The sequence below is a fragment of the Myodes glareolus genome, chromosome 7, assembly GCF_982192425.1.
Source record: "Myodes glareolus chromosome 7, mMyoGla1.1, whole genome shotgun sequence".
In the NCBI taxonomy this organism is placed as follows: Eukaryota; Metazoa; Chordata; class Mammalia; order Rodentia; family Cricetidae; genus Myodes; species Myodes glareolus.
Genome location: NC_142032.1, coordinates 73310080 through 73337359, shown reverse-complemented (window position 1 = coordinate 73337359; position 27280 = coordinate 73310080). Strand labels below are relative to the sequence as shown.

The 27280-nt window shown below is 49.5% G+C and overlaps 1 protein-coding gene across 2 annotated transcripts in view; it reads left to right on the top strand.

Annotated features, from left to right (window-relative positions):
* The window catches only part of Htra1 (HtrA serine peptidase 1), a 51069-nt gene extending 24046 nt beyond the window's left edge, over positions 1-27023 (top strand). Inside the window, exons 2-9 of one of the 2 annotated variants that reach the window (XM_048455182.3) lie at positions 1599-1698; positions 2075-2279; positions 20064-20258; positions 20746-20778; positions 22405-22519; positions 22904-22961; positions 24380-24475; positions 26321-27023. In XM_048455182.3, coding sequence (XP_048311139.3) covers positions 1599-1698; positions 2075-2279; positions 20064-20258; positions 20746-20778; positions 22405-22519; positions 22904-22961; positions 24380-24475; positions 26321-26489 — 971 coding nt within the window. In that variant the 3' untranslated portion in view covers positions 26490-27023. Of the gene's footprint in view, positions 1-1598; positions 1699-2074; positions 2280-20063; positions 20259-20745; positions 20779-22404; positions 22520-22903; positions 22962-24376; positions 24476-26320 lie in introns of both variants that reach the window. The other variant, XM_048455181.3, reaches the window with a different exon arrangement.
* The last annotated feature ends 257 nt before the right edge of the window (positions 27024-27280 follow it).

The window sequence follows — 27280 nt, the reverse complement described above, 5'->3', positions numbered from 1 at the left end:
GCCCTAGCACGGCTCATCAGAAAGGCGAGGCGAGTTAGTTATCCTTCAAGGCAGGCGTCTCGCAGCTGTGCTTCTGGTGGTTGCAGAATACCACGTGCCCTCTGGTTGCTGGCCAGCTGGAGTTAAACCTCCACTTGGTCCTTGCCCAGGGAGCTGGTCCCAGGAAGCCCAGATGCACTTGTTTACAGCTGTCTTTCCGTGATGGTTGCCAGACTCTGTGTGCAGAAGGAATGTGGATCTTCTCCTCCCACAGTTCCATCTTTTATTTGGGTGTTCAGGGTACACACTGATCACGGCTATCTAGATTCCAGGGAGAGAAGCTGCGGTGGTTTAAATAAGATCCCTACCCACCCATCCACCGGCTCCGGTGTTTCAGCCATTGCTTCCCAGTAGGCAGCACTGCTTGGGAAGGTCTTGGTGGTGCAGCCTTGCTGGAGGAAGTACGTCACTGGGGTTGGGCTTTGGGATGCATAGCCTCTCATCACTCAGTTCTCTCTCTCTGCGCTTGTGGTTGAGGATGTGAGCTCCGGGTTTTCTGTTCCTGCCACCCCCCCTTACCTAATGGCTCTTACCTGCTGGGGATGTAAGCCCTAGTAAACTCTTCCTCCTAAAAGTTGCCATGGTGTCTTCATCGCAGCAACAGAAAGTGACTCATGCAGAAGCAGATCGGTGTATGTCATTGTGGAAGTGGAAAAGCTGTAGATTTGTTGAAACTATGGAGTGGGTGGGGGGGACGGCTTCCCAGATTTCCCTGTAGTTTATGTTTGTTATTAAGACCATTTAGTATTCATGGAGGAATCCTTGCCTCAGTTTCCCCAAATATAATATGGTAATGAGACTTATTTTTGAAGTCTGTAAGAAAGTAGACAGTGAAAAGGCTTTGAAGGCAGACATATTAAGATGTTGCTGTCATGAATCTGTCAAGTTAGTTAGTCTCCCTGGAAGCTGTAGTCCTTTTCTTGAACCTGTGAACATCACACCGTGGGAAGACAGATCAAATTTCTTGGCTGTATCAAGCAGCTTAGGGAGGGGAACCAGGCTGAGGGGGAACAAGAGAGGACTGGAGGGCTCCCTGTTTATGGAGGTATCCTTCCAGCATTGGAAGTTAGTCCCTGTATGTCCCTTTGCCCAGTTATGTCCGGTTGGGGTACTGCAGATCTTAGTGGAACCGGAATAATCTACAGATGCCCTGGAACGGGGGCACCCTGGGGACATGCAGCCGTGGTGGGTCCCAGTTCTTAGCCTAGGGGATGATTGTTTCCCTTCCTCAGAGGGTGTGTGTGTATGTTTGTGTGTGTGTGTGTGTGTGGTGTGTATTGTGCATATGTTCTTGTGTATGATTATACAAATGTGTATGTGCGTGTGATTATGCATGTGTATGTATGTGTGCATGCGCTCATGCTCTGTACATGTGAGTGTAAGCATCTGTGTGGAAGCTCATGCATGAGCCTGAGTTCATGTGCCTGAGTGAGTATGCATGTATGTATGTGTGTGTTGATCCTTTAATGCATTTCGTCTCCCCCTAAGCCACATCATGTTCCAGGCCCGAGCACAGGCCCAGCATCGCTAAACTACCTTGTCTTTGCTTTTGTTCCCAGGGCAGGAAGATCCCAACAGTTTGCGGCATAAATACAACTTTATTGCTGACGTGGTGGAGAAGATCGCGCCTGCTGTGGTTCACATTGAACTCTATCGCAAGTAAAGAGCGCCTTCCCTTTCCCGTAACATCTGGAGCGGTCACTAGGAAACTAGTGACAGAGCTATTTTTGACGCACATTAAAGTGTTAGGAATGTCGCTGGGTAGATTCCTATATTATGATGGAGTTCTCTGCCTTAGGAAATTTTTCCTACTTAAATCTATAATCTTGGCCCTTCTTTTAATAACTTCTAGCTCTGAAGAGATTCCCAGGGAATATTTTCTAAGTGGAATTTTTGATTCATTCCAAAAAGTAGCCCAACGTTATTTTTAAACCGTTAAACACTTGCTAGATGTGCGTGGGTTGCTCCTGCAAAGTCATTTCCTGGTTTGTGTGAGTGTTTAGAGGTGTTCAGGCTTCACTAATGTCTGTTTCAGGCTTCCATTTTCAAAGAGGGAGGTGCCGGTGGCTAGCGGGTCTGGATTTATCGTGTCTGAGGACGGACTGATTGTGACAAATGCTCACGTGGTGACCAACAAAAACCGGGTCAAGGTTGAGCTGAAGAACGGAGCTACCTATGAAGCTAAGATCAAGGATGTTGATGAAAAGGCAGACATCGCGCTCATCAAAATCGACCATCAGGTGAGAAGCTCCCGAGGCCCGAGCGCCTCCCCAGCCCACAGAGCCCAGCTCTCAGATGCCAGACCTGGAGAGGGTGAGGCCACCAGAGCTCTCTGGTAACCCTGGAGCACGCAGCCACAGCACGGAAGCTGCAGGGCCAGGCGGCAGGAGAGAAGGGGCTCGGGAAGCTCCTAGAAGAAGCTGGCTCTCGGATCGGAGATTTTTAATTGAATTAAATTAGTTACTTAATCATTTTTTGAGGTGGGATTTCTCCTGAGTGCTGGGATTAAAGGCATGCATGCCCCATCACCTGTCACACAGTAGAGTTTTTAAAAGTAGCATTTTTTTCTTCATAAAACCAGACTCTAAGAAGTTAATGGGTAACTGGTGAGAAGAGAGACTCTGTCCCCGATGTTGAGGCATCTGTGTGAGAGATGTTTGTCTCCACATACATAATTGGGGGTGTCCTGGGTTCTTAGTGTGTGTGGGATGGATTTAAATTTTATTTTTTTTATTTTTAGAATGACTTTTAACCATGTGTTGTGTTTGTATGTGCGTATGTACTTAGAGAAGCTGAGTACCCTGGAGCTTTAAGTTACAGGGTTATGAGCCGCCTGACTCTGGGTTTCTGCAGTAGCAGTGTGCCGTTTCAGCTCCTGAGTCATCGTCTCTCTAGTCCCTTACTAAACTTTCTGTGCTCAAGGTTTTGGGAAACTAAGACAAAATTAACGTCTCTTCCTTGAGCCTCTTAGAATCTTTAATGTGCCGATGTGCACATAGCCCCTGGCAAAAGGGCTAGAACACAATATCTGCCCAAATTATTGTTTTCTTCGCGCCCTTAACTTTGAGGCAGGGCCGGGGTGTAAAACTAAGATGTAGCGAGCGTGAGCTCACTTTGAGAAATGCGTATGTGAAATTGCCTAGGGGGTCGGGGTGTTTATAGCTCAGATTCTTTCTAGTCCTACTTGAATTAATTAATTTATTTAATGAATTTATTTTTCGAGCCGGGCAGTGGTGTCGCATGGCCTTTAATCCTAGCACTCAAGAGGCAGAGGCAGGTAGATCGCTATGAGTTTGAGGCCAGCCTGGTCTACAAGAGCTAGTTCCAGGACAGGTTCCAAAACAAAAAAAAAATTAATTTATTTTTCGTGTGATTTTTGAGATAGGGTTTCTCTGTGTAGCCTTGACTGTCCTAGACTCACTTTGTAGATCAGGCTAGCCTCAAACTCACAGAGATTCACCTGCCTCAACTTTCTGAGTGCTGGGATTAAAGACATGTGCCACCACGCTTGGCAATTTTTTTTTTTTATAAAAGGAAAAGAAAAAGATTTTTTTTAAAAAAATATTTGATACTCTGTTTGCAGTTATTTCTGCTCAGCGAAGTCTTATGCAGCCCAGGTTGCCTCCAAACACATTTGATAACTTGTAGGTGGCTTTGAACCTTTGACTTCCCTGCCTCTCCCTTCCATATGTGAGGATTATGGGCATGCACGACCACGCCAGGCTTCCAGTATTGTGAATCAAGCCAGACCTTCGTGAGAGCTATGCAAGCACTCTGTCAACTGAGCCACATCTTCCTCCCTTGTTTAGCAAAGTCTTCAGCCCTGAAACTAAATCCAGGTCTTACTGGATTGCCAACAAAGATTCCCACTCACCCTCATGCAGATCACATGATGATGTGACCTCTGTTACTCCTTTCTTCCTGTCCCCAGAAATTTCTTCAGCTAGAAGGTAGGAGGGTCAGTGGGAATTTTGTGATTGGTGCAGTAAAAGACACCCGTCCAGGAGCTAATGAAGTGTAGCATCTTCTTGTGATGCTCTTGCTTCTCACCTGACTGTTAAGTAGGATGTCAGTGAGGTGAAGTCCTACTGTGTGCTCTGGACTATTGGATAGAGGCGGCTCAGTGTACTGTTGGGGCAGGAGGATGCTGGGTCCTTTTATCCCTTTTAAAAATAGTATCAGGCATTCTTCCGGAAAAACCACAGGACCAAACATTCACTCCCCACCCTGTCTATTCCCTTACCTCCTCAGAGGCTGAGTGGTGAAGACAGGACTGAAGGCCGTAGCCCATACAGGCTCTGTGCCCATGCGAGTGACCGACTTTAGTGAGGTCACAGTGGTGTGTTATTTCTGCCAGGTTACTGTGGAATTTCTATCAACAGCTCTGTGTTTGTTGGCACCAAGCTAATTGGGCCAGGCGCTGCCCTTCACATCTAATGATTCTCTAACACACAGGGTAGCTGTGTTCTTCCCATTTTATAAAGGAAGTACAAACATTCCGGGAATGCACCTGTACCTTATCACCCCCGCCTTCTCGGAGTCGGTGGGCAGAAGTTCAGCTACCCAACTCTGCAGCCATAGCCACAGGGACAGAGCCTGGCCTTTACGTGGGATGGGACAGCACAACCTTAAATAGGTTGGCACATTCCCGTTTAGGAATGCTGCTGGCGAGGCGTCTAGAATGTGGTGGTAGCACCAGAGGAGGCTGGCCAGAATAGCACAGCCAGTGGCTAGTAGACCCTTCAGACCCACTGGGTTCACGGAAGACAGCCAGCGTTGGGTGGCCTCCTGGCCATCTGCAGGCGGGACCCTGGCCTGCGTGGTGTGTGAGCTGTCTCCTCATGTCATTTCACGTTAGGAATGCGTGGGTGCATGCCATGTGACTGCTTCCAGCCCGGGGATATTCTTTTCTGATTCTGAGCCAACAAGGAGACAGGAGCCTCGTGTCACCTCGTGTCTGGCATGTCCAGGCAGAATGTGAGAGCGCTCAACAGAGGAGCTGTGTGAAGGCTTTCAGGCTGTCCCTAGGAGTCTAGCCCTTTAGCCAGATGCCTGATGCTGACAAGTGCTGCCTCCCCCCACCCGAATATTTGGAAATGTAAAATGGAACTGACGTAGCTTTTGAAAATGGAATTGGAAATGAAAGGCAGACACCCACATCAAAGCCCAATTCGCGCTGACTACCCCACCCCACCCCTTTTCTGTTTGTCTGTTCTGATGAGAGTTATTTCTGGGGAGAGTCTGGCCTGGCTTGTAACAAAGCTTGATTGGGAAGGAACTGGCCACCCAGGTGAACTGAGTTCCGGCAGAATTTACCCCTTAGTGTGTGATGTGATCAAGGCGAGGTAGGCAGTAGATGGGAGTGGAGCTGGCGTGGTACTGTGTCCTCTTAGGCAACAACAAAGAAACAGGTCAGGGAAGCGGGGAGAAGACAGACGAGGACAGTGGGTGAGGTGGTGCATACCTCCAGTTCCAGCATTTGAGGAGGGGGATGGAAGGCAAGAAGATCTAGGCTTACGGACAGCCAGCCTCCGTTAAGCATCAAGTTTGAGGTCCAGCCTGGGAAAGTCACTCCCCAGGGTGCTTTGTCATGTGAGGATATGATTGGGCCTTCCCAGAGCCATTTAAGAGCAGCCCAGTGAAGCTGGTGTTGGGCCATGCACCACGTGCACGAGCCTAGTGACTAATTCAAGGGCTGGTCATCTGGGCCTGGTTTCTCATCAGCATTATGAGTTTGCTTGAAGGGGTTCTCTGTGACTCACGCTGGAATTGTCCACTTTGAACATGCGTTTCACGAAATGGAAGGTGCAATGGACGTTTCAAGACAGGGTTTCTCTGTAGCTTTGGAGCCTGTCCTGGAACTAGCTCTTGTAGACCAGGCTGGCCTCGAACTCACAGAGATCCCCCTGCCTCTGCCTTCTGAGTGCTGGGATTAAACAACGCCTGGGCCTGGCTGCATCTCCCTTTTTTGTCTGAGAGCGTGAGCCATCCTATCTTTCCCCGACTGTGAGCCGCGGAGCCTCAACCCCCAGGGCCCAAGTAGGGTGAGCACACGCTGCTCCATCAAATTGCTAACTGCTGTTGCATGCTGCTCACAGGAAGGACAGCGCTACAGCGCAGGCCGCCCGAGCTCCTCCACTTCCTCCCTCTCAGAGTGCCCCTCCCATCTCTAAGGGCTTGAAGCTGCTTGGCTTGCAGTAGCCAGAGAGGTTTCTGGGCTTGTGACCAAAAGACTTTTGTTTCTCTCTGCTGAGCCGACATAATGTGCATTTGCTCTGCTTACTGCGTTTTTGAGACCCTAAAGGACTTCGTGGGAAAGGCTCACAAGGGAAGCCCTTTGTGGGCGGGGCTACTGATCCGCCCCTTGGAGGAGAGAGGGTGACCCCTTTGGCTCTTCCCTTGAGCCTCATGGCACGCTCCTGTCCCAGATCTTAAACTAGGGGTCCTCAATGGGATCCGTGTTGGTCTGGAGGTGGGGGATGGGGATCGCCCATGTAAACATTTTAATGGGAAGCAGCTTTGAGGGCAAACTAGTTCAGCTTGTGATACAAACTACTTCCAAATGTGTTTGACACGAGCCACTGGCCATGTGTACAGAATATTTTTAACTTTTATTCAAAGGCAGTTTTTGGTTGTTGTTTTGTTGTTGTTGTTGTTGTCATCGTCGTTTTGTGTCCTCACCCCCCCCCCCCCGCAGTTCAAGAGGAGGGCAGAGCCATAAGAGATAGGGAGAGACATAAAAAGTGAACCAATCGGTGTCTTCAGGCTGGAGCCGGGGCGTGGGCGGAAACACGGCAAGTGTTAAGGTAGGAGGGAAAGTGCCTTTTGTCACACAGCTGTTTTTCCAGCTGTGCTGGCCTCCCCATCCCACGCAAACCCTCTGTATCCGGAACTCCTTCCTGGGGTCACTGAACTTGATCTGGCGCCCCTTCCTCATCCTCCTGCTGCCCCCTCACCATCTCCTCAGGTCCTGTGGGGCTTAGAGCATTCTCTCTCTCTGGTCTTCCTTTCAGTATTTCTGTCCTTCAGTGTTGGATCACACCCTGCTTTAGACCCCAGGGACATCCCTTGTCTGACTCACTGCACGGAGTAGTTCCCCACATCCGAATCCCCTCAGCATCCCCCATCACGGGAGGGACAGGACTCAAGACTCCATACATTCTGTATTTGCTGTCCTTCCTCATTTAAATAGAAATCGGATGCTATTTATAGTTTAATTTTCCATCATTTTTTGGGGTGTGTGTGTGCTTAGTATATTGCTCAGAATAGCCTCAAACTTCTAGACTCAAGTGATCTTCCTGTTTCTGCGTCCCAAATACTTAAGATTCAGGCATGTAACCCTGTGCCTAGTTTCACTTGGTTTTGATTTCTCTGTCTCCCCCCCCCCCCCCCCACCGTTTAGGCTAGAGGTTGATATCAGGTGTTTTCTCATCTGATTTCTTGCCGAACCCGAGTGAACTGATTTGGTTAAACTGGTTGGCCAGCAAGCCCCCAGAATCCTCTTCTGTCGCCTTAGTGCTGGGATCCCAGGTGTGCTGCTCTCTGCCCGGCTTTCTTGTAGGTTCGGAGGCTTGAACTTGAGTCCTCTTGCTTGCTCAGCGAGCACTTTACTGACTGAAACTTCTTCTCAGCTCTTCCTTTCCAGCCTCAGCTTTCTCCTGCTTGAGCATGAGGAACACATTTCCTGTGGCCTTCAGGTCAGGTCACGGATGTTGGACAGTTCTGCTGGCTGGTTTTATGTCAACACACAAGCTAGTGTTATCTTAATTGAGAAAATGCCTCCATAAGATCCAGCTGTAAGGCATTTTCTTAATTAGCGACCGATGGGGGAGGGCCCAGCTCACTGTGGGGGAGGGGAGAGGACCCAGCCCGTTGTGGGTGGGGCCATCCCTGGGCTGGTGGTCCTGGGGTTCTGTAAGAAAGCAGGCTGAGCAAGCCAGGGGAAGTGAGCCAGTAAGCAGCGCCCCTCCATGGCCCTCTGCATCAGCTCCTGCCTCCAGGATCCTGCCGTTTTGAGTTCCCATCCCGACTTCCTTTGAGGATGAACAGCAATATGGAAGTGTAAGCCAAATAATCCTTTTCCTCCCCAACTTTCTTTTTGTCATGGTGTTCCATCATAGCAATAGTGACCTTAACTAAGACAACAGCATCTGCTCAGAGAAAAACCAGGCCTGCAACTCTCAAGTGTGATGGATTAGGAGAGACGCCACAGGCTCGTACCTAGCTCTTCTGAACCAGTTTCAGATGAGAAGGACTGTGCGGCAGGCCGACTGCATACGCTTGTCTCACGCCTCCTGGTTTTGGAGTTTGACCGGATATAACCTGTGCCAGGGCTACACTGAGCCTGTGGTCTTGGTACCTCAGAGGGCTGATGAGGCAATGACGCTTCCTGTGGGTTCCTTTCCCTGACGCCAACCACCAGGTAAATATTTGGACACAGCATTTATCCAGGCTTGAGGTGGTTTTCTTCCTCCCCCGCCAAGGCCTACAATGGTGCCCAGCCACCTTTGGCCCACCAGTCCCACAGACCTGTTTGAAGTGGCTGAGGCTTAGCCTCTGGGTACTGGTTGGCATTGTTTGCTGAGGGTCCTCTTACTGCTGAGCCTGCTGACCGGGCCTGAAGGCTAAGGCTTGATCATGGAGTTCAGAGCAGGGTCACTGGAGGCTGGGGCATTCATGTCTAAACCTCTCACAGTTTGGCCCTGTGCGTGGAGAGTCAGCCACTGGTGTTCCGAGTAAGGAAGGCCCAGGCAGTCTCTGGGGATGAGGCAGGAGCCAGGGAGGCGGAGCGGTGTGGAGCTGGGTGTGACTCACATGGGTTCTCCTCAGGCCACCTGATTGTCTGAGGATGCTGACTAAGCCCCTGGGCTCTTCCCAGAGCGAATCAGATAACCAAAGCCTGTGCATCCTCTGGATGCTCTCCCTCTTCCCATAAAGTAAACTGGAGTCTAGTGTAGACACACACCGCCCCGGAACCTTCCTTCTCTGTCTTTTGTGCTTTTTCCGTTTTGGAGGCTTTTCTGTGCCTCCTTTTGCGGCTCTTTTCTGTGGCCTTCTCTCCTGGAACTAGGAGGGCTTCTGCTGCAGTTGCCAAAGATGCCGCAGAGCCCATTGCTATGGCAAGGTTCCCATTACTGGATTGATACTTACCTTTTTTCAGAGAGGCGAGCATCAATATTTCATGTGGAAAGAAGTGCAGACGGGACGTGGAGGGTGGCTTTTGTTCTGCAGTGCCAGCTCTCTGCCCCAAAGCAAATGGCGGCATGGCTCCTTACTGTTCTGACTGTAGTTCATTTTGGCATGTGAAAATATTTCACTTCCCCAAACTCAGAAACGGGGCCCTTTGTGTTCTTTGGCCCCATTTCAAGAACTTCGTTGAGGGTTGAGGAAACTCTCTGGCTCCATTTTTCTCTTAATATGGCAATGCCTTTTTTCACTTTGGCACTCTTTGTAAGGAATTAGAGAGAGAAGATTGTGGTCCAGGCAAAGCAAGTCTCAGCTCATTGGGAATGTCTCCTGACCATCCCACCTAGGAGAGACATTAAGGAGGCGTCTATCTGATTGCTGTGAGCATGACCATACGGCCCATCTATAGCCTCTAGTCCATATCTGACCCTCCATCTGTTTTTGTAAATAAAGTTTTATCAGAACACAGCCATGCCTGTTCATTTGTATAGAGTCTATTGCTGGTTTCATTCTGTACTGAAGGAGTTGCCTGCTTGGCCTGGAGACCACAGGGGAAAGGAAGCCAGACATATTTGCTTCCCAGTTCTTCACAGTGAGACTTGGCCAACACTAGTGGGAGATAGAATCCTTATTCTGAGGGAACAGGAAGTGTCTGGGAAGAGGGTGTTTATATGCACCAAGCTAGGTGAGGCCACAAGGGACCAGAAGTGGAGACAGCTAAGCTGATTTCTTCTGTCTTTCTTTGAGGAGGAGTTTGCCTCTGTGAAAATGAGGCTTTGGTTTTGCCAGACCGAGCAGAGAGGAGCATAAGGTCTGGCCGTTTCTCTGTGGTTTTGGTATAAAGGAATTTATTAGAACTACAAGCTATTTTACAAGTTACTATCCAACTCTAAGCTCCTCTGGGCCCCCTTTTCATTTGCTGGTGTCCGTATGTGCCTATTGCACACTTGCCTTGGCCAAATATTGTTAGGTTTGCACACTGTGGCAATAGTGGGAATAAGCCATGGACCTGAGATTAGTGTGGAAGTCAGGAGTGGGATGGTTGGCAGTGAAGGAGACAAAGGAAAGAAGGGCAAGATCCTCCCGGGGATGGAAGGCCCACCCATAGATGGTGTGGGTTGGGGGAGCTTATCTGCAGAAGGGACTGCCCAGCTGGGGCCCAGTGGGAGAGAACTGAAGCTGCTCAGTTCTCTTCTGTCCAGTCTCGAGGTCCTGGATCTTGATCTGTGTGTCAACAGTCATTTTCCTCGTGAGTTTATGATAACTTCTAGAACACAAGGCCGATGTGTCTAGTTAGCTGTTATCTCTTTGTATCGTCTGTGCTTCTTACTGGCCTTGGCTGGTTGGCTCTGATGTTCCTCTTCTGACAACCTCAAGGCTGTCTATGCAGTCAGTTTCCTGAGAAACTCAACAACAAGAGTTCCTGATTATCTGGTTATGGAACATGGTTTCCCCTAACTGGTTTCGAAACCCTTCAGACCTCCTCCTATGGCAAGGGAGAGGTAAGACCTTGTGGTGAATTGAGGACTAATTGTCCTAATTGAACAATCTAATTAGTTCTAACACACTAATTGAAAAGATGCTTGTTAAACATGGTACTGAAATCTCATAGCAAGAACACATTATAAATAATTGGAAACCAAGACATTTCAAGACAGTTACCATGGCCAAAATGCTAGGCCTAGCTAATGTAAGTACCTTCCCTCACCCCAAGATCCCAGTGGATCTTTTAAGTTCATTTATTTGGAGTAGGTGGGCCTTCTGTCTATGTGTTACTTTCATTGGTTAAATAAAGAAGCTGCCTTGGCCTTTTGATAGGCCAGCCTTTGGGTGGAGTAGACAGAATAGGATGCTGGGAGAAAGAAAGCAGAGTCAGGCAGACGCCATGAAGGTCCGGCTCAAGATGGACGTAGGTTAAAATCTTCCCGGTAAGCCACAACCTCGTGGTGACATACAGATTATTAGAAATGGGTTGAATCAATATGTAAGTGCTAGCCAATAAGAGGTTAGAACTAATGGGCCGGGCAGTGTTTAAATGAATACAGTTTCCATGTAATTATTTCGAGGGTAAGCTAGCTGGGGTCTGGGCGGGAATGTAGCCTGCTGCTCCAATTACTACATTTATTGATTTTTTTCCCCTAAATATTTATCATGCATCCGCCATGACCCAACACTGCAGCTGCCGCTATGATGAGGTCAGTGGTCAAAGGGGCTGATGCATGGGCAAGACTTGAGCAACATCCGGTTTCTTCTCCTTTGGGTGCCACAGAATGTAAAGCCTCTGGCTGCTGGCTCCCATATAGAGCTGTTGACATTTTGTGGTCCAAACCAGAGCAAGAGGATATTTGAAGCAGCAAACATTTCTTGATGTGTCTTACAGGAGACTAAATATTATGGTGGTGTTCATAAACAGCGAGGAGGAAGGAGCTTGCACTTTCGCTGTTTACATTCTTTTGCATCCTGCGTTCGCTTTCTCCATCGCTCTCACTTCTTCCATCTCCTTTCCAACCATCCTCTCGTGTGTCCTATATCCCCAGACGTGTCTGATGGGGAAATGGATGCTGGTGACATCAGTCTCATGAGCCTGGATACATTGTGGTCTCAGTACCCATGCTGCAGGTCCCTCTTCGCCCTGGCCTCTCCGCTCTTTAGTCCTATCCCTCGATTCACCATAGCCATCCTTGACTCTGTCAAGGCTGTACTCTAGACCCTGACGTCGTTCATAGCCGTCTGTAATATAGATTCTAAACATTTCAGTCTTGGTTCACTTGGCAGGTAACTATGGACATAGATCGGTGCATTTATAAGCTCTGGGCTCAGAAAGGTCTATGCTCTGAGAGCATTGTCCCAGTTTGGTCCTTGAATTTGTGTCTTGTCTTTGATACCCAGTGGGTCAATGGTGTATGCTGAGTAGGCTTTGAGCCTTGACTCTGGTGATTCTTCCTCCTCAGGATAGTTCCTGGTCTTCCCACTACCCTCTACAGGGACCTCTGACCCTGCCTGTTCCCCTCTTCTTTGTCTACGTAGTCGTGGTAACTAAACCTCATGCCTGGAAGAGGCACGGGCACAGGGCTGCTGTCACACTTCACAGATCTTAGCACAGAGAGTTATACAGGGCTTTCAGTGACAGACTCAAGGTATACTAGGCAAGGAAAGCTTCTGTTCTGATCCAGGTACCCAACGGAGAAGCATAGAGGTGGTAATGGCAAAGCCCGCGAAGTCTTCCATCATCTGTGGGTTGGGCCTTGGAAAGCAGAGATGCCAGGCTTTTCTTCTCTATCCCCGTTGGTACAGTGTGCAGGTTACAGAGCCGTGCGGCAAAATGCTGGGTTGGGAAGCCAACTGGGTGTCTGCGCTTGCTGATCTGGGAATTTCTTTGTTCCTTAAGGACGAAAACAAACACAAACTGTTAAGATATGGGGGTGCGTATGTAGAGAAAAGGAAAGAGCCTCTGAAGAAGGGATCACATCTTATCTCACATTGCCCTGTAGATGCTATCCAGGGCATCAGCAAAACTTTGACTCAGCTGGTCCACAGCCCATGGTTCTACCACTCCTGTTGGTCACGTGCTGTGTCTCACCTCGTCCAGTCTGGAGCACTCTCTGCTCGCCTTTAGGCAAGTCTTAGATGGTACATCCCCCTCCCACTGACTTCCTAGCCCCCTCTGCTTTCCTCTTTCTGGGTGTAGTAGATGGACAGTTCCTCCTCCTGCATCGTTTGAAAGAAAATGAAAGGTTGACATAACTGTTTCCAGAAGGCATGTTGAATCACTCAGTTGAGTTGCAGCCAGTGGCTGCAACATTAGCCTTTGAAGAAAGCTTCAGCCAACAAGAGGCCCAGCCTGCAAACCCCAGCCCTAAACAGGAGTGCGTCAGGCAGCTGGCAAACACAGTAAAACTGCAGACTCAGCAGCAAAAACATTTTTGCGACTGAGGAACCTGCTGTACTTCTCAAAGGAGAGAAAGAAGTGATTGACTTGACTCATTAGACTTTAAAAAGAAATTGGCACCTTTTCCTTCATTTTGGCTTCTTGGTTCATTTTATTGCTCTTCGCCTCAAGTTTCAGGGAATGAGGTGAGTCCCTGAGCCGGTAACAGCTGCTGAGCTAGTGAAAGGGCTGTTTGCTGTCCTCGCGGGAGGATGACTGGTCCCACCACAACCTCACGATGTCCAGATGTCGCTCCTCTTGATGCTTCAGAAGTTGGCAAGGATCTTTAGACCGCCTTGGGAGTTGTGTGCAATTTAAGGTTCCCCCATTACCTTTCCGATTTTCCTCATTTAACTACTGCTAATGGAATTTTCAGCAACGGCCACATCTGGAAAGAGCCCTCGTCATCGTAACTGACTAAATGGAACGGCCTTAGTTTTGGAGGAGGTATGAGGTCCAGAGAAATCAATCAAGTAACAGACTCAGTTAATTGAGGACCCAGAGCCAGGGAGATGGCTTACTGGGTGAAGGTGCTTGCCGCAGAAGCCTGATGTCCGAGTGTGGTTCCAGAGCCCCTATAAAGGAGGAAGGAGAGAATTGACTCCACAAAGTTGTCTTCTGACCAACACACATGTGCTATTGCACACACATAGGATCAGCCCAAACCCAGATGTCTGCTTCTCCTGTGAGCATGGAACAGACTGGGGAGCGTGCATGCCTGTGAGTGTGTTTGCCTGATTTTCTCTGCGGCACCAGCTGGTTTGATATTGGAACACGAGCCCTAGATGAGCAGCCATCACCATGAAGTGTTGCTTAGCGCAGGCAACAGCTTTCCTTAGTTGCAGGCTCAGCTTTCCTGTCCTGAGAAGTTCTGGAAGTTAGGGTTCATCCTCTGACCACTAATGAAACCTCCAGCACATGGTGCCTTGAAGCCAAGGCCCAGGCCTACCAGGGCTTGAATGAGCATAAGACAGACCTCCCAAAAGATACTGTGGGGTAACAAGCAAGGGCACCTTTACTTATGAACCACTAGCTCAGCTCATGTCGGCTGGTCCATCTGATTGTTATATTTTAAAATTTCCTTGTGTTGGGGATAGAACACAAGATCTTGGCATGTGCTGAGCTCCACTTACATTCTTTTATGTGATTATTATTATTATTTTTCATTTTCCTTCTTTCTTTCTTTCTTTCTTTCTTTCTTTCTTTCTTTCTTTCTTCTTCTTCTTCTTCTTCTTCTTTTTTTTTTTTGAGACAAGGTTTCTCTGTACCCTTGGAGCCTGTTCTGGAACTTACAAAGATCCTCCTGCCTCTGCCTCCCGAGTGCTAGGATTAAAGGCATGCACCACCACCGTCCAGCTATTATTGTTTTTCAAGACAAGATTTCTCTGTGTAGCCAAGGATGTCCTGAATCTCCCTCTGTAGACCAGGCTGGCCTTGAACTCAGAGATCCCCCTGTCTCTGCCTCCCAAGAGCTAGGATTAAATGATGTGCCACTACCTCCTGGTTTATGTCATGGTTCTTTAACTTCTCATTGTTCTGTTCTGTTACCCTGGCTCTTGTCCCTTCCCTCTGTGCACGGATCAGTTGTTCCCTTGCTGGTTGGTGTGACCTGAGCATCTGCCTGCTGGACTGGTGGGCTGGTGGGAACACTTGGAGTAGATCTACCACCCAGGTTTAGGAGAGAGGGAGTGTTGAATTCACACACGCATACCCCAGCCCATTGGGTGCGAGCCTGCCCTATGCTCATTGTAAACAATTCCTGAGCCACAAAGTGGGAGGAGGCACTTGTGTGAGGTGAACCAGCAGTGAGCTTGTCTACTGTGGCCAGGCTCCACTCAGTCACCTGTGCCTTGACTAAGCTGAGACACATGTCACAGACCAGATCTTGGGGGACCTTTCCTAGGGATAGAACTCAGGTTATCAGCCTTGGTGGCGGTTGTTTTTACCCAATGAGCCATCTTACTGGCCCTCTTTGTCATGTGGCTACTAGGCATCTTCTTGTCTTTGTGTGATATCTGTAATGGTGGTGACTGTCTGGTGACCGTGAGCATACTGAAGTTGACGGAGTGGAGAGGAGGATGCTTCTGGGTCTTAATGTTCTTCAGCCTCTGAAGCCTGGGCATAGTGGACAAGCCTGCTCCTAGCTCACCTCACAAAGTGCTTCTCCTTATTCCCAGGCTTGGTACAACTCTGGCCCCAGACACCTGGCTGTGTGGCTGTGTCCACTTTAGATTCAGCTTTTTCTTCCTTGCATGTCAATCAGGCAGAGATCCTTGCAGTATGGTTCTGTGCTTGGCATTGTAGACGATCTGTGCCCAGTTGCCTACGGCAAGGGAATGGACTCCATTTGCATTTACTCTTGGGCCCCGGTGGTCCATCCATGCTCTGTCCATCAGACAGGAAGCCTGGAGAGCCGGACTGGATACATGGGTCCTACGCCAGGCGCTGGGAAGACTATTTGTTGAAACTATTCCTCTTCAGGTAGGCAGTGTGCCCTGAAAGCAAAGCTTGTAGGCCTGCTTTTGTGATGGCTATAATTTAATTAGCTAGAACCATGCTGTGGACCAAGCCCTTGACCTACTTCACAGTTAGCATCCAGTCTGTGACTATTTAGTAATTTGTGTGGACAAGGTAAGCCTGTAATCCATGTCCAGGGCCGCTGACACTCCCTTGAGCTCATTCTTCACCTACTCAGGTGACAGTGTGCCTATAACTTGGGCATTATGGATTCTTTTATTATCCTTGTTGTTGTTGTTGTGTGTGTGTATGTGTGTGCCTATGCATAGGTATGCAAGTGTGTCCGTGGAGATGAAATGACAGCTTTAAGGTACAGTTCTTGTCTTTCACCTTGTTGAAGTTCCCTCTTATTCCTGCCACTGCCCTGCATATAATTATCCAGGCTAACTGGTCCACGAGCTCCTGGCAGCATCTCCTGTTTCTCTCTCCCATCTCAAAGTAGGAGTGCTGGGATTACAGATCTGTGACATCACGTGTGGCTTTGTATGAGGTTTCTAGGTGTGGAACTCAGGTCATCTGGCTGCCTGGCTGTGCCATCTTCCCAGCCTCCAGGACTTCTTCTCTTTCCCAGGTGACTTTCTTATTGATGCTGAGGATACTGTTTAGCATCCGGCAGTGCCCCGGAGATACAGTAGTTATATATCTTCCTGCTTCAGACTCTTCTCTTCTGTTGGCCTCGTAGGCTACTGTTGCTCTCCAGCCTGGTGAGAACTCAACTGTGCGAGACTCACTGGGCAATGTCCCTCATCCTAGAAGGACTTGCGTTTTGACCTAGTGTAAGCTGCTGGCCCTCCTGCTAGAGGCTGAGGGCTCCTTCTTGGCTTCATGATATGGAGTCTCACAGCTCTGTTTTTCCTTCTCATGACTTTATTATTCCCACAAGCTACATGTCCGTGCCTCCCCAGCAGTGAGGTCAGTGGGAGTGATGGATCCCTTTTTTCCCCCTCAATCTTTGCAACTATCAGGATGGATGCTTGTCCTGTTTACTTCTTAGGGGAGCTTAGATTTGTAGGATTGGGGGGGCGGATATGGGAAGTGTCTGTCAGGAGAGGAGCTGGTCTCTTGGATGGCCTGTGACTGACTGACTGCTGCTTCAAAGGGAACCCTAGACAGAGCGTCTACAGCCAGGAGCTTGGAGACAGCTTTGATGTGGACACAGAGGAAGCAGCCTGTGGACATAGAGCAGGGACCCTGAAGTGTGACAGAGCGCCTGTAGGTCAAGGCTGCGGCACTGCTGTGCCTTCCAGCCTTGGACATTTCCTCTCCTCTGTCCCCCCAAGAGTGTGGCTGTCTAGACAGGGATACAATTAAAAGCTCAATTACAGAGCAGGAATTTGGCCAGCAAAGGCATAGCTACCAAGCAGACAGGCCTGAGTGAGGGTTGTGGCTGAGAATCAGCCCCGTTTGGATCCGAATAAACTAAGGAGTCTGAGGCTCAAAGCCAGCCAGCACCTGCAGGGAGCAAGGGCCAAAAGGGCCCCTTAAGGCAACTTGACCTCACAGAGCCATAAATCTGGCCTGGCCGCCAGCTCGGCACCACCTCACTCTCCCTTGTAGGGATTTCAGCCTATAATTGGAGGCCAGCAATTAGAATTCCTGCCTTATGGGGATGGAGGCTCAAGCCTAGAAGCTGATTCTCAAGCTTAATCAGGGTTTTCACGGCTGAGAAGAGTGCCTCCGTCCTGAGCCTCAGTTTCCATAGCCATAAAATGGTGTGTGGGGGTGTTATGTCCCCAAGTCATCTGAGTGCCCTGTAAGAACTTGGTCACCTGTCAGGGAAAGGGTTAATCCTTTCCTATAAATTGAGGATTTGGACTATGATACCCTTCTCCTTGCCCTGCCATTATGTGTCTGCCTGTTTAGTACTGTGTTTATAATCACCCTGAATGATTTATAGCATATATTTAAAGAGACATGACCATTGGGTCTGCCCACCTGGACAGATAGGACAGGGTGGTGACATAGGCTTTCCTATGGGTTCTCACCATTAGTGTTCCTCTTGTCCAAGCCCATGGTCACCTTGGTGACAGTGGATGAGTCCATTGATCTTGAGCTTGGCATGTCTTCTAAGTACTCTATGACATAGGCGCCTCGATCTCCTTCCATCATAGAGGTCCTACCATCTGTCCACACAACTTCCCCTGAAAACATTTGTCTCTTTCCCAGCATCCTCTGGGCCTGAGCTCAGACTTTGGAACAGAAGTGCTAGACAGAGTTGTCATTAGGTCCCTGTTGTCTTAAGGGCCCTGAGGCTTAAAGCCTGCTTCTGCCACCCCTCCTAGCAGGCAGAGGCTAGGGTATGGCACAAGACAAATGCTGATAATGATTCTCAGTGGCCCTTCCCTCCAACCTGATATAGTCCCCACTGTGTAGCTGGGCCTACCCTTCCAAGTTAAACTCGACTATCTGTGTAGACTGCTTCCTTGGATGTCCAGGCTTCCAGCCCTGGCCACCCCTTTTGCCTGCCCTTCAGTTATCCCTGAAGCCTCAAAGACAGGACTTTCAGCCACTCCTGGGCCCCCAAAGGAATGGGGCTGTCCTGGTGGGCCTCCTCCAGTGTGGCCGAGCGAGCACACATCAGCAGCCAGACTCTGCCTCACCCTGCCGTGATTGCTGAGGTCATTCTTGGCAGAGTTTGCTGGCAGGGACTGTTGGCGCCCACCCAGGGTAAACACGTCGCGCTGAGCTTGCTACGTGCCATTGGATGCTGAGTGGGTCTGTTTAGGGAATGCCATAGGCTCTGGCCTCAGGTGACCTTAAAGTGAAAGGGTCAAAGACTGGGTGGAGCTGAGTCTGGAAAGGTGACCTACACTAGCTTGTCCCAGCACAGTTGCTGGACTCCTTCATTGAATTTTCAGGGACTTTAATACTGGCGAATAGCTGATGCTCCGCTGATACACCAGCCAAGCCGGCTGTTTCCAGAGAGCCGGTCAGGCTCCTAGCTCATCGGGTTCTCACAGGAGACCACTGAGATCGGTGGACTGTCTCATTTCCAGTTCTCAGATGAGGAGTTCATGCTTGTAAACTCACGCAGAATTTCAGTTCGGCAGCCTGGCCTCAGTCTGTGCCACCAATGGCTGGTGTTCTGTGGGACTGCGTGCTATCCGAGAGTCAAGGGGTGTGGCTTCTCAGGCTCCTTGCTGGTGAGAATTTGCACTCTCTCCTTCTGCATGAGTTTTCTTATCCAGTCTTGGCCTTACTCCTCTGTCTGTTTGTCTTGTCTGTCTCAGTATGTGTGCGTGTGAGCACATGTGCGCGACTTTGTGTGTGTGTGTGTGTGTGTGTGTGTGTGTGTGTGTGTGTGTAGAATCTGCACTGGATTGTGTAGTGGTGGAGGGTAGAGGAATCAGGTTAAATCTTGGTTCTGTCACAAGTCACCCAGGTCCCTGGAGCTTCCCTTGTCTGCTGAACAATTGTCCCAGCTCATCAGCAGCACAATTGTCTTTGTAGAGGGGATGCTAAAGTCATTGGTCTCTCTGCCCATCCCATCTCCACCCACACTGGGTCCTTTTTTTTTTTTTTCTTTAAGCTTATTCTTTTCCAAGGTGAATTAATGTAAAGAGTTTCCCTTAGCAGGCAGTGGGACCAGCTCTTACAGAAGTCCACGAGCGGCATGCGGGATTGCTGGGCTACGTGGAAGAAAGAACGCAGGGCCTGGGGGCCTTGTTAGTGAATGAAGGCAGCCTCTATCGACTTTCCTCAGCCCATCAACCTCCATAGCCTTTGGAGGATCCTGTGTTGTTATGAGGAGTTATTTAGGGCTCATAACTCTGCCTATTAACTAGAGGGCATGGGAAATGCGGCTTCTTCCGCTGAATCCTCCGTCTGCCCAGGCTGGGAGCGTAGACACCTTCCCAGGGCCAGCAGAAGAGATAGCCCAACACTTGGGTCCCCAGTGCTGCCAACCCCTCTGCTTGTCCTTGTGCCTCACCACCACTGGGGCGCACAAGGAAGTCAGTGTGAGCCCCTGCCCTCAGGGCTCCTCATATCCCAGGCCTCAGGAAGGCTATGCCTATGGGAAGTAGGCCTGAGGTTCCTTGCTTCCCCTAAGGCACCTGGGCTCAGGATCCCTGTCTGCAACTTTGATCTCTAAGACTGTCTTCAGCCTAAGTTGTCTCCTGGTGTCCTCTGTCTAGCTGTGTGGATAGCTCCAAGATGTGAAACTGAGAAATGGTCTCTCACGTTTCCCCATTTTCCTTCTTCTGTTTTGGATATCTTCTGTTTCATTGGGTCCCTGATGGCTTGTGGTGTTGGGTTATGGCAAGGGCTTGAGAGAGCGGTGTTAGTGCTGGCGAGCTCATCCCTAGGAGCCAGGACTGCTCCGTGGCCCCTACATCTGCGTTATCCAGCATGCCAAGCTGCAGTGCAGCAACACCTGCCTTTGTGCTTGCAGGGAAAGCTGCCAGTTCTGCTGCTTGGCCGTTCCTCAGAGCTACGACCGGGAGAGTTTGTGGTAGCCATCGGAAGCCCCTTTTCTCTTCAAAACACGGTCACCACCGGGATTGTCAGCACCACCCAGCGAGGCGGCAAAGAGCTGGGGCTCCGGAATTCCGATATGGACTACATTCAGACGGACGCCATCATCAATGTGAGCCCTCCGCTCCCTCTACCTACTGGGGTGGGGACAAGCTTTTGTCAGAGGAAGTTAGCTATTGTTCCCAAACTTGCTTGTAGTCTGCACGAATTCTCAGAACTAGAATAAACTACATGGAGTGTAGTCCTAGTGGGGTGTGTGTGGGTGGTGGTGATGGTGGTGACCCCCTTGGGACTGAACAGGGTTGAACTATGGGGTCCTGAAGCAAGCGAGTAGCTAGTCTCATCCGAGGAGGAGGTGAAAGGGGTTAGCTGCTCACAGTGGGCCTGGAGCTAAATCGTCTCACTATGGCACATTCCAAGCTTTGTGAAAATGGTCAAGATCCTTTTTGTGAGCCAAGAAAATATTAGGGGAGCAGAGAATCTTGGGAAAGAGCCCTGCCAGCTGCTTCAGCACAGAGATTTGAAACCTGCTGGGCGGAGACATCGGTTAGATGATGGTGTGAAACAGACCTGACCTTTCCCTTTTGGTTCCGTTTCAGTATGGAAACTCCGGAGGCCCGTTAGTAAACCTGGTAAGGCCTTTCAATCCCTGTGCTGTGTTTGTTCCGTCTGTGGGCATGCTATTTGCTTTCTCTTTGGACACGAGCTTGTCAGAACACATGACGTAATTAACTTTATAGGGAGCTGCCTGAGTGTACTGTATCTCTGCACCTCGCCCCAGCAGCCCTTTCTGGAAGCAGTAAGGCCAGAGGACACTCTTGGGTTTCAGGCCACAGGTGGATGCCGTGAAATTCTAGGCAGAAAGGGGACTGAAGGTCCCTGCAGCTTGGCCGGCTGCATAAAGGTGCCTTTGGCCTCGAGGGTAACTGAGTGGGGATGAGCTGGCCTGGCTTGTCTCCATGCCAGAACCTTCCCTGAATGCCTGTGGGTATGATGGGGAGCCACCGCGTGCTCACACAAATCTCCCTTAACCTAGACTTTAATACCTCAGCATAAAACTGAAGGTCACAGAATGCCAGCGCTTGGGAGTTGTTTAAGAGAGTATAAAATTGAGGCCACCCAGTGATACTTCCTGGGGAGTATCATTGTCAGGAGCTGCTCTCTGTGACGTACAACAGGAGCAATTTATGTTGACCGTTCTTAAGGTCCCTTTTTTCAGTGCAGCAATAGGTCACCAGAAACTTCTCAGGAAAGAGCCACATCCTCGCTTGTCCCTACCGTACCCTGGGGCAGCTGTTGGGAGTAAACCCTGAGGGTCCAGGCTCAACTCAGCATCCACAGTCACATCAGGGGCATTGGAAACGGAGATAATGAGGGGTGGACACATTCTTCTGTGAGAAGAGCACATCTGGTGGATTTTAACCTCATCTGTACACGCAGTGAAGCAGTCTTTAAACTCCTACCTGGAGCGTCTGTTTATCCTTCCAGAACTGAGTGTGGTAGGCACTACACAAGTGCCCTAATGCCTCTCCCCTCCTGACCCCCAGGCTCCTCCTTGCAGCCCTCCAGATTCTCAAACGTAGCCAAAATGCTCTCCCTGCCATATGCCTATGTATATGAGCATTTGTATGTATGGTCCCAAGTGTGAGTGGGTGGGTGGGGGGTGTTGTCTTTGCACGTATGTATTTGTGCCTGTGGAGGCCCAGGGCTGATGAAGGATCTTCCTCATTCACTTTTCCCCTTACCCAGGAAGGCAGGGTCTCTCAGTCGAACCCAGAGCTAGCTGCACCAACCAGCTTTCTCCTGGGATCCCGCCTCTGCCTCTGAGGCTGGAATTACAGGCAAGCCGCCACACACACCCAGCATATACATGGACTCTGGGGATCCTAACTCCCAGTTTCTCACGTGCCTGGTCAGCACTTTAATTACCATGTCATCTTCTCAGCCCACACTGCTTCTTCTTCTTTTTATTGTTTTAATTGTACACATTTGTGGGGTAGAGTATGGGATGACCAGCGAAGATAGCATCTTCTTCTCAACCTTGTTTTTGGAGACTAGGTCTCAAACCATAGCTCAGGCTGGCCAGGATCTCAGCGTGATCCTATCTCAGCTGCTCTTGAGAGCTGGGATGACAGGCGCGAGGCGCCACACCTGGCAACGCATTTCAAAGACTTCTGTCACATGGCGCGTCTGCTCATCTTCCTGCCTATACCTGCCTCTGACCCTCCCAGGTTCAGTGAGCTGTGCTTGCTTTGCAGGATGGCGAGGTGATTGGAATTAACACATTGAAGGTGACGGCGGGCATCTCCTTTGCAATTCCATCCGATAAGATAAAGAAGTTCCTGACAGAATCCCACGACCGACAGGCCAAAGGTAACCAGGTCCAGGCATCCTGGGGACCTTTGCAGGTTCAGTCCTGAGGCTTAGCTGCCCCCTGAGGACTTGGGAAAGGGGAAGGTGACAGTCCCTGAGACCAGTCTTCTCAAGAGTCAATATGTGTTACCAGGGTGGTGGTGGTAGAGACTGAACAAAGAGGATTCTCAATCTAGATACCCAAAGGGGTTAGGAACGAAGGGCTAAGCTTTTGACCGTTCTGAAATGAGAGACATTCTTAAAAGCCCAGGCCAGGACTGAACCACAGTCTTTGGGTGCCCTCCTCTGGCTCATGCTACAAACTGGAGCCTTGGAATTCTGGCTCCTGTGTCCCAATACTCCCACCAACTGGGCTGACTTTTTGTCCCTTTGTTGCCACACTAGGGAAAGCTGTCACCAAGAAGAAGTATATTGGGATCCGAATGATGTCGCTCACATCTAGGTAGGTAAACAGGACACACAGTGATATAAATGTGAACATCTGCCCTGTCTTTATACAATCCTGGACATCACAAGGCTTCATGGCTATTCTTGAAGGGAAACTATTTCCTTCAGATACCTCAGTTTCTGCTTAAAAGTCAGTCTCACTGGGGAAGGAGAGGGGCCGTTGGGCTTGGGCCTCTTTGCTTTTGCATTCTGACCACCTGGAAAACCCTGCCCTCCTCCCCGAAGGCAGGCCTGAACAGCAGACGGCTGGCTCCCTCCAGCACACTCTCCTGCCTGCCTCTGGCCACTTGTTCTGTTGAAACTCACATTCCAGGAGTGCCCCAGCGCCTGCCCGCCCCAGCGGAGAGCACCCGCCTCCCCTGCTCGCTGCAGCGTGGGGTGTGGCTGCAGGAATGCCAGGGCAGGCCCTGCCTCGGGGTACTGAAGACTGATGGGCTTGTTTTCCTGAGTGTGAAGGTTGCTGCTTGGGGTTGCCAGGCTCGTGACGTACTACTAGAGGGGGTTGAAGGGAACCTGCAGGAAATTCAGGAAACCGAACTGACTGGCATGTCTGAGTCACTAAAGAGCAGAATGTATTGATAGTACTGTTTTACCCAGTTGTCAAAATATTAAGACATTCCATACAAGCTATGAACAATGGTACTTTTCTCAGTGTTGTCAAGAACGGGACAGCTTGCTGAGCCTGAACGCACACGGGTTGTCTTTGGGAGCCAAAGAGATGGAAGTATGGGTGGAGGAAGCTAGGCTATGGGGTCTCCTTTCATTGTTATTGCCCCTACACCTCTCAAAGTTCTATCCTGGGTGCTCAGCACCCTCCCCGTTAGGATGAGGTTAACAGTGTGGGTGTGCCTACTGTATCGTCAGGTATGGTTCAGCCTTGGTAGTGACAACCACTGTTGCCGCAGCTGTCTTATGCTGATGATTAGATCAGTTTCCTGCTATCATACAGCAGCTGCTGATGCTAGTAGACAGGCCATTTTAAAGGAGAATTGGGGGCCGGGGAGGTGGCTCCGTGGGTACAGTGCTTGCTGTGGTAGTGTGAGGGCCTAAGTTCAAATCCCCAGGACCTATGCCAAGCCAGGCATAGAAGTACATGTCTGTAGTCCTGGGGCTATTTATATCAGGACTGGAGGTAAACGGGGGAGACTCTCCGTTGCAGACCAGCTGGCCTGTGTGAGCAACAGCAGGCAAGAGACACTGTCCCTAACGAGGTGCGAGGTGATGACTGAGATTGTCCTTGGACCTCGGCATGTGTTCTGTGCTGTGTCAAAGCCTGTGCATGTATGTGTCACGATCAAGTAAATCAGCCGACTTGAAGTGGAGAATGAGAAGGGACTCTGGTAAGAGCCAAGTGTTGGCACAGGAAAGTTGTGGGTGCTTAATATTAACACACAGACTTTTCCCCCTAAGCAGCAAGGCCAAAGAGCTGAAGGACCGCCACCGAGACTTCCCAGATGTACTGTCTGGGGCATACATCATCGAAGTAATCCCCGATACCCCGGCAGAAGCGTGAGTGATAAGTCTTTCCCCTTTTTCTAATATCCACGTGGCTTGTGGGCTAGGAAGCAGTGTTTACGGCTGGCTCAGATGGGTGTGTCAGCCCACCATCTCCCGCAGCCAGGGCTTCTGACTGGGTTGGACTCAGGGCTTGTCCCCCAGAAGGAGGTTTCTTGCCTTGGGTCATGGCTGGGGTCATCCATATGGAAAAAGCACTCAACTGGTGGGCTGACTGCGAGTTCCTGGAAAGCCTGGCTAGAGGGAAGGTTCTGTGGAGCAGGATGCAGATCCCCAGGGCCTGCTCTGGTTGTATTTGTGACTAGTGAAGTCATACCTGTCAACACCTACGCAAAAACAATCCAGATGACATCAAAATAGTGAAAGAAGCAGTTCAGCCAAAAGTTAGGCTTGTTACCTGGACCCCCATGGTGCAGTTCAGCCAAAAGTTAGGCTTGTTACCTGGACCCCCCGTGACCTCTGGAAAGCAATGTGGACTGAAGCTGCAGATATGAGCCCCAGGGGCCAGACCTGGCCTGATGCCTCATTGTCCATGACCTGTGGGATAACAAAAAACAGTTTTTGCATTTTTTTTCATGGTTGGAAAAAAAAAATCCAAATGACACTGTCTTGTGATACTGCAAATTCTCTGAGATGCTAATGTGGACACGTGTTTCATTGGACCACAGCTGTGTCCCCAGACAAGATGACATCTTGTCTGGAGCAGTTTTTCTGCTGCAGCAGCAGACTTTGGATAGCTAAGACACAGCCACTAAATACTTGGGGAAGCCTGAGCTGTTTCCCTTCTGGCCCTTTGTGGAACAAGTCTGTAGCCCTAGGATAGGAGGAAGAGGACTGCGGTAGCACAGTGACCCTGCCACGTATGAACTAAGGTTCCAGCCACAGCACAAAGGAGCCTCTCTGAGTAGAGGCATCCAACATTCCTGGAGGAATCACTTTCTGGATTAGGAGGCCATTTATGAGCAAACTGGCTGCGGTCACAGTACCTGGTGTTTCCTTGTCCTCTCTGAGAACAGCCGAGTTGCTTATTTCTTGTTTAATTAGGCAATATTATATCCTTCTGGAGTCTTTGATGGAGTTGAAGAATAAATAGATAGTTATAGTTTTCCTTAATTATGATAAAAGATAAAATAGATATAGATATTATAATTATAATTCTTGCTTTATAACTGTTTTGCTGTATGTAATTTTACTATGTTAAAATGAAAGCCTTTCTTTTTTGTTCAAACAGAAAAAGGGGAAATGATGTAGGTGGGTCTTCTGTATTTCTGTTGCTTTCATTGGTTAATTAATAAACTGCTTGGCCTGATAGGTCAGAACATAGGTGGGTGGAGTAGACAGAACAGAATGCTAGGAAGAAGGCAGTGAGGCAGTTGCCATGCTTCTCCTGCCCAAGATAGACGTGGGTTAGGATCCTCCCGGTAAGCCACCACCACCTCGTGGTGCTACACAGATTATTAGAAATGGGTTAGATCAATATGTAAGAGTTAGCCAATAAGAGGCTACAGATAATGGGCCAGGCAGTATTTGAATGAATACAATTTGTGTGTTGTTATTTTGGGTGTAAAGCTAGCCGTGCGTGAGCCGGGCAGCAGGAACACAGCCCGCCGCTCTTATCACTACACAATGTCACAGGCATTTCTGCAATGGACATTGTTGATGTAGCCTAAAAATCTTGACAGGAAACATCACCTACTCATCAGTCAGAGGTCATTTCTCCCAGTTCACCACCCTCTCCTCTAAACCCCTGTGTTCTGGGCTCTGGGCTTCTAAGCTGTGGCCTCCTGGATAACTGGGAACAAGGGTAGTGTCACCAGTGTGTCTTCCTTTGTCTTTCAGTGGAGGGCTCAAGGAAAATGACGTCATCATCAGCATCAATGGACAGTCGGTGGTCACTGCCAATGATGTCAGCGATGTCATTAAAAAGGAAAACACCCTGAACATGGTTGTCCGCAGGGGCAACGAAGACGTTATGATTACCGTGATTCCTGAAGAAATCGACCCATAGGCAGAGGCAGGAGCCTGACTTCATGTTTCCCTCAAAACTCTCCAGTGGATGACGCATGAGAACTCTGAGCTGGTGACGCAGGACATCCGGGACTTTTGTCCAACGTTTTGCTTGTTCAGGGAGCATCCCCTGCCGACAGAATCCTTCTTGATAGTTTGCGGGCAAAACAAATGTAATGTTGCAGATGCACAGGCAGAAGCCCTCCCCTCTGTATGCTATGTATGCAGCGTGCTTTTCCTTACAGGCTTGGGCTGTTCCTGCTTAGGCAGTCAACATTCGTCTCTTTCCTTAGCCCACGTTGTCCGACTGATGCGGCTGACTGGATGCATAGATAAGAGGAAGGTCCTCACAGCCATGGGCTTGGACGTGGTCACACTTTCCTCCAACTCTCAGCACCCAGAGGAAGTTCATGCCCTGACACCATAGGTGGGTGACCCTGGCTTCTGAGATGGCCAAAGATGCCAATTAGGAATCCTGGAACCAGGAGCACAATGACTTTGAGTTTCAGCTATTAAAGTACTTCTTCATACTTGGGTTTTGGTGTGTTTCTTTTCTTTTTTTTAATATTTATTTATTTATTATAACTATTTATTTATTATGTATACAATATTCTGTCTGTGTGTATGTCTGCAGGCCAGAAGAGGGCGCCAGACCTCATTACAGATGGTTGTGAGCCACCATGTGGTTGCCGGTAATTGAACTCAGGACCTTTGGAAGATCAGGCAATGCTCTTAACCACTGAGTCATCTCTCCAGCCCTGGTGTATTTCTTTTACCAGCGGTCGGCGGTCC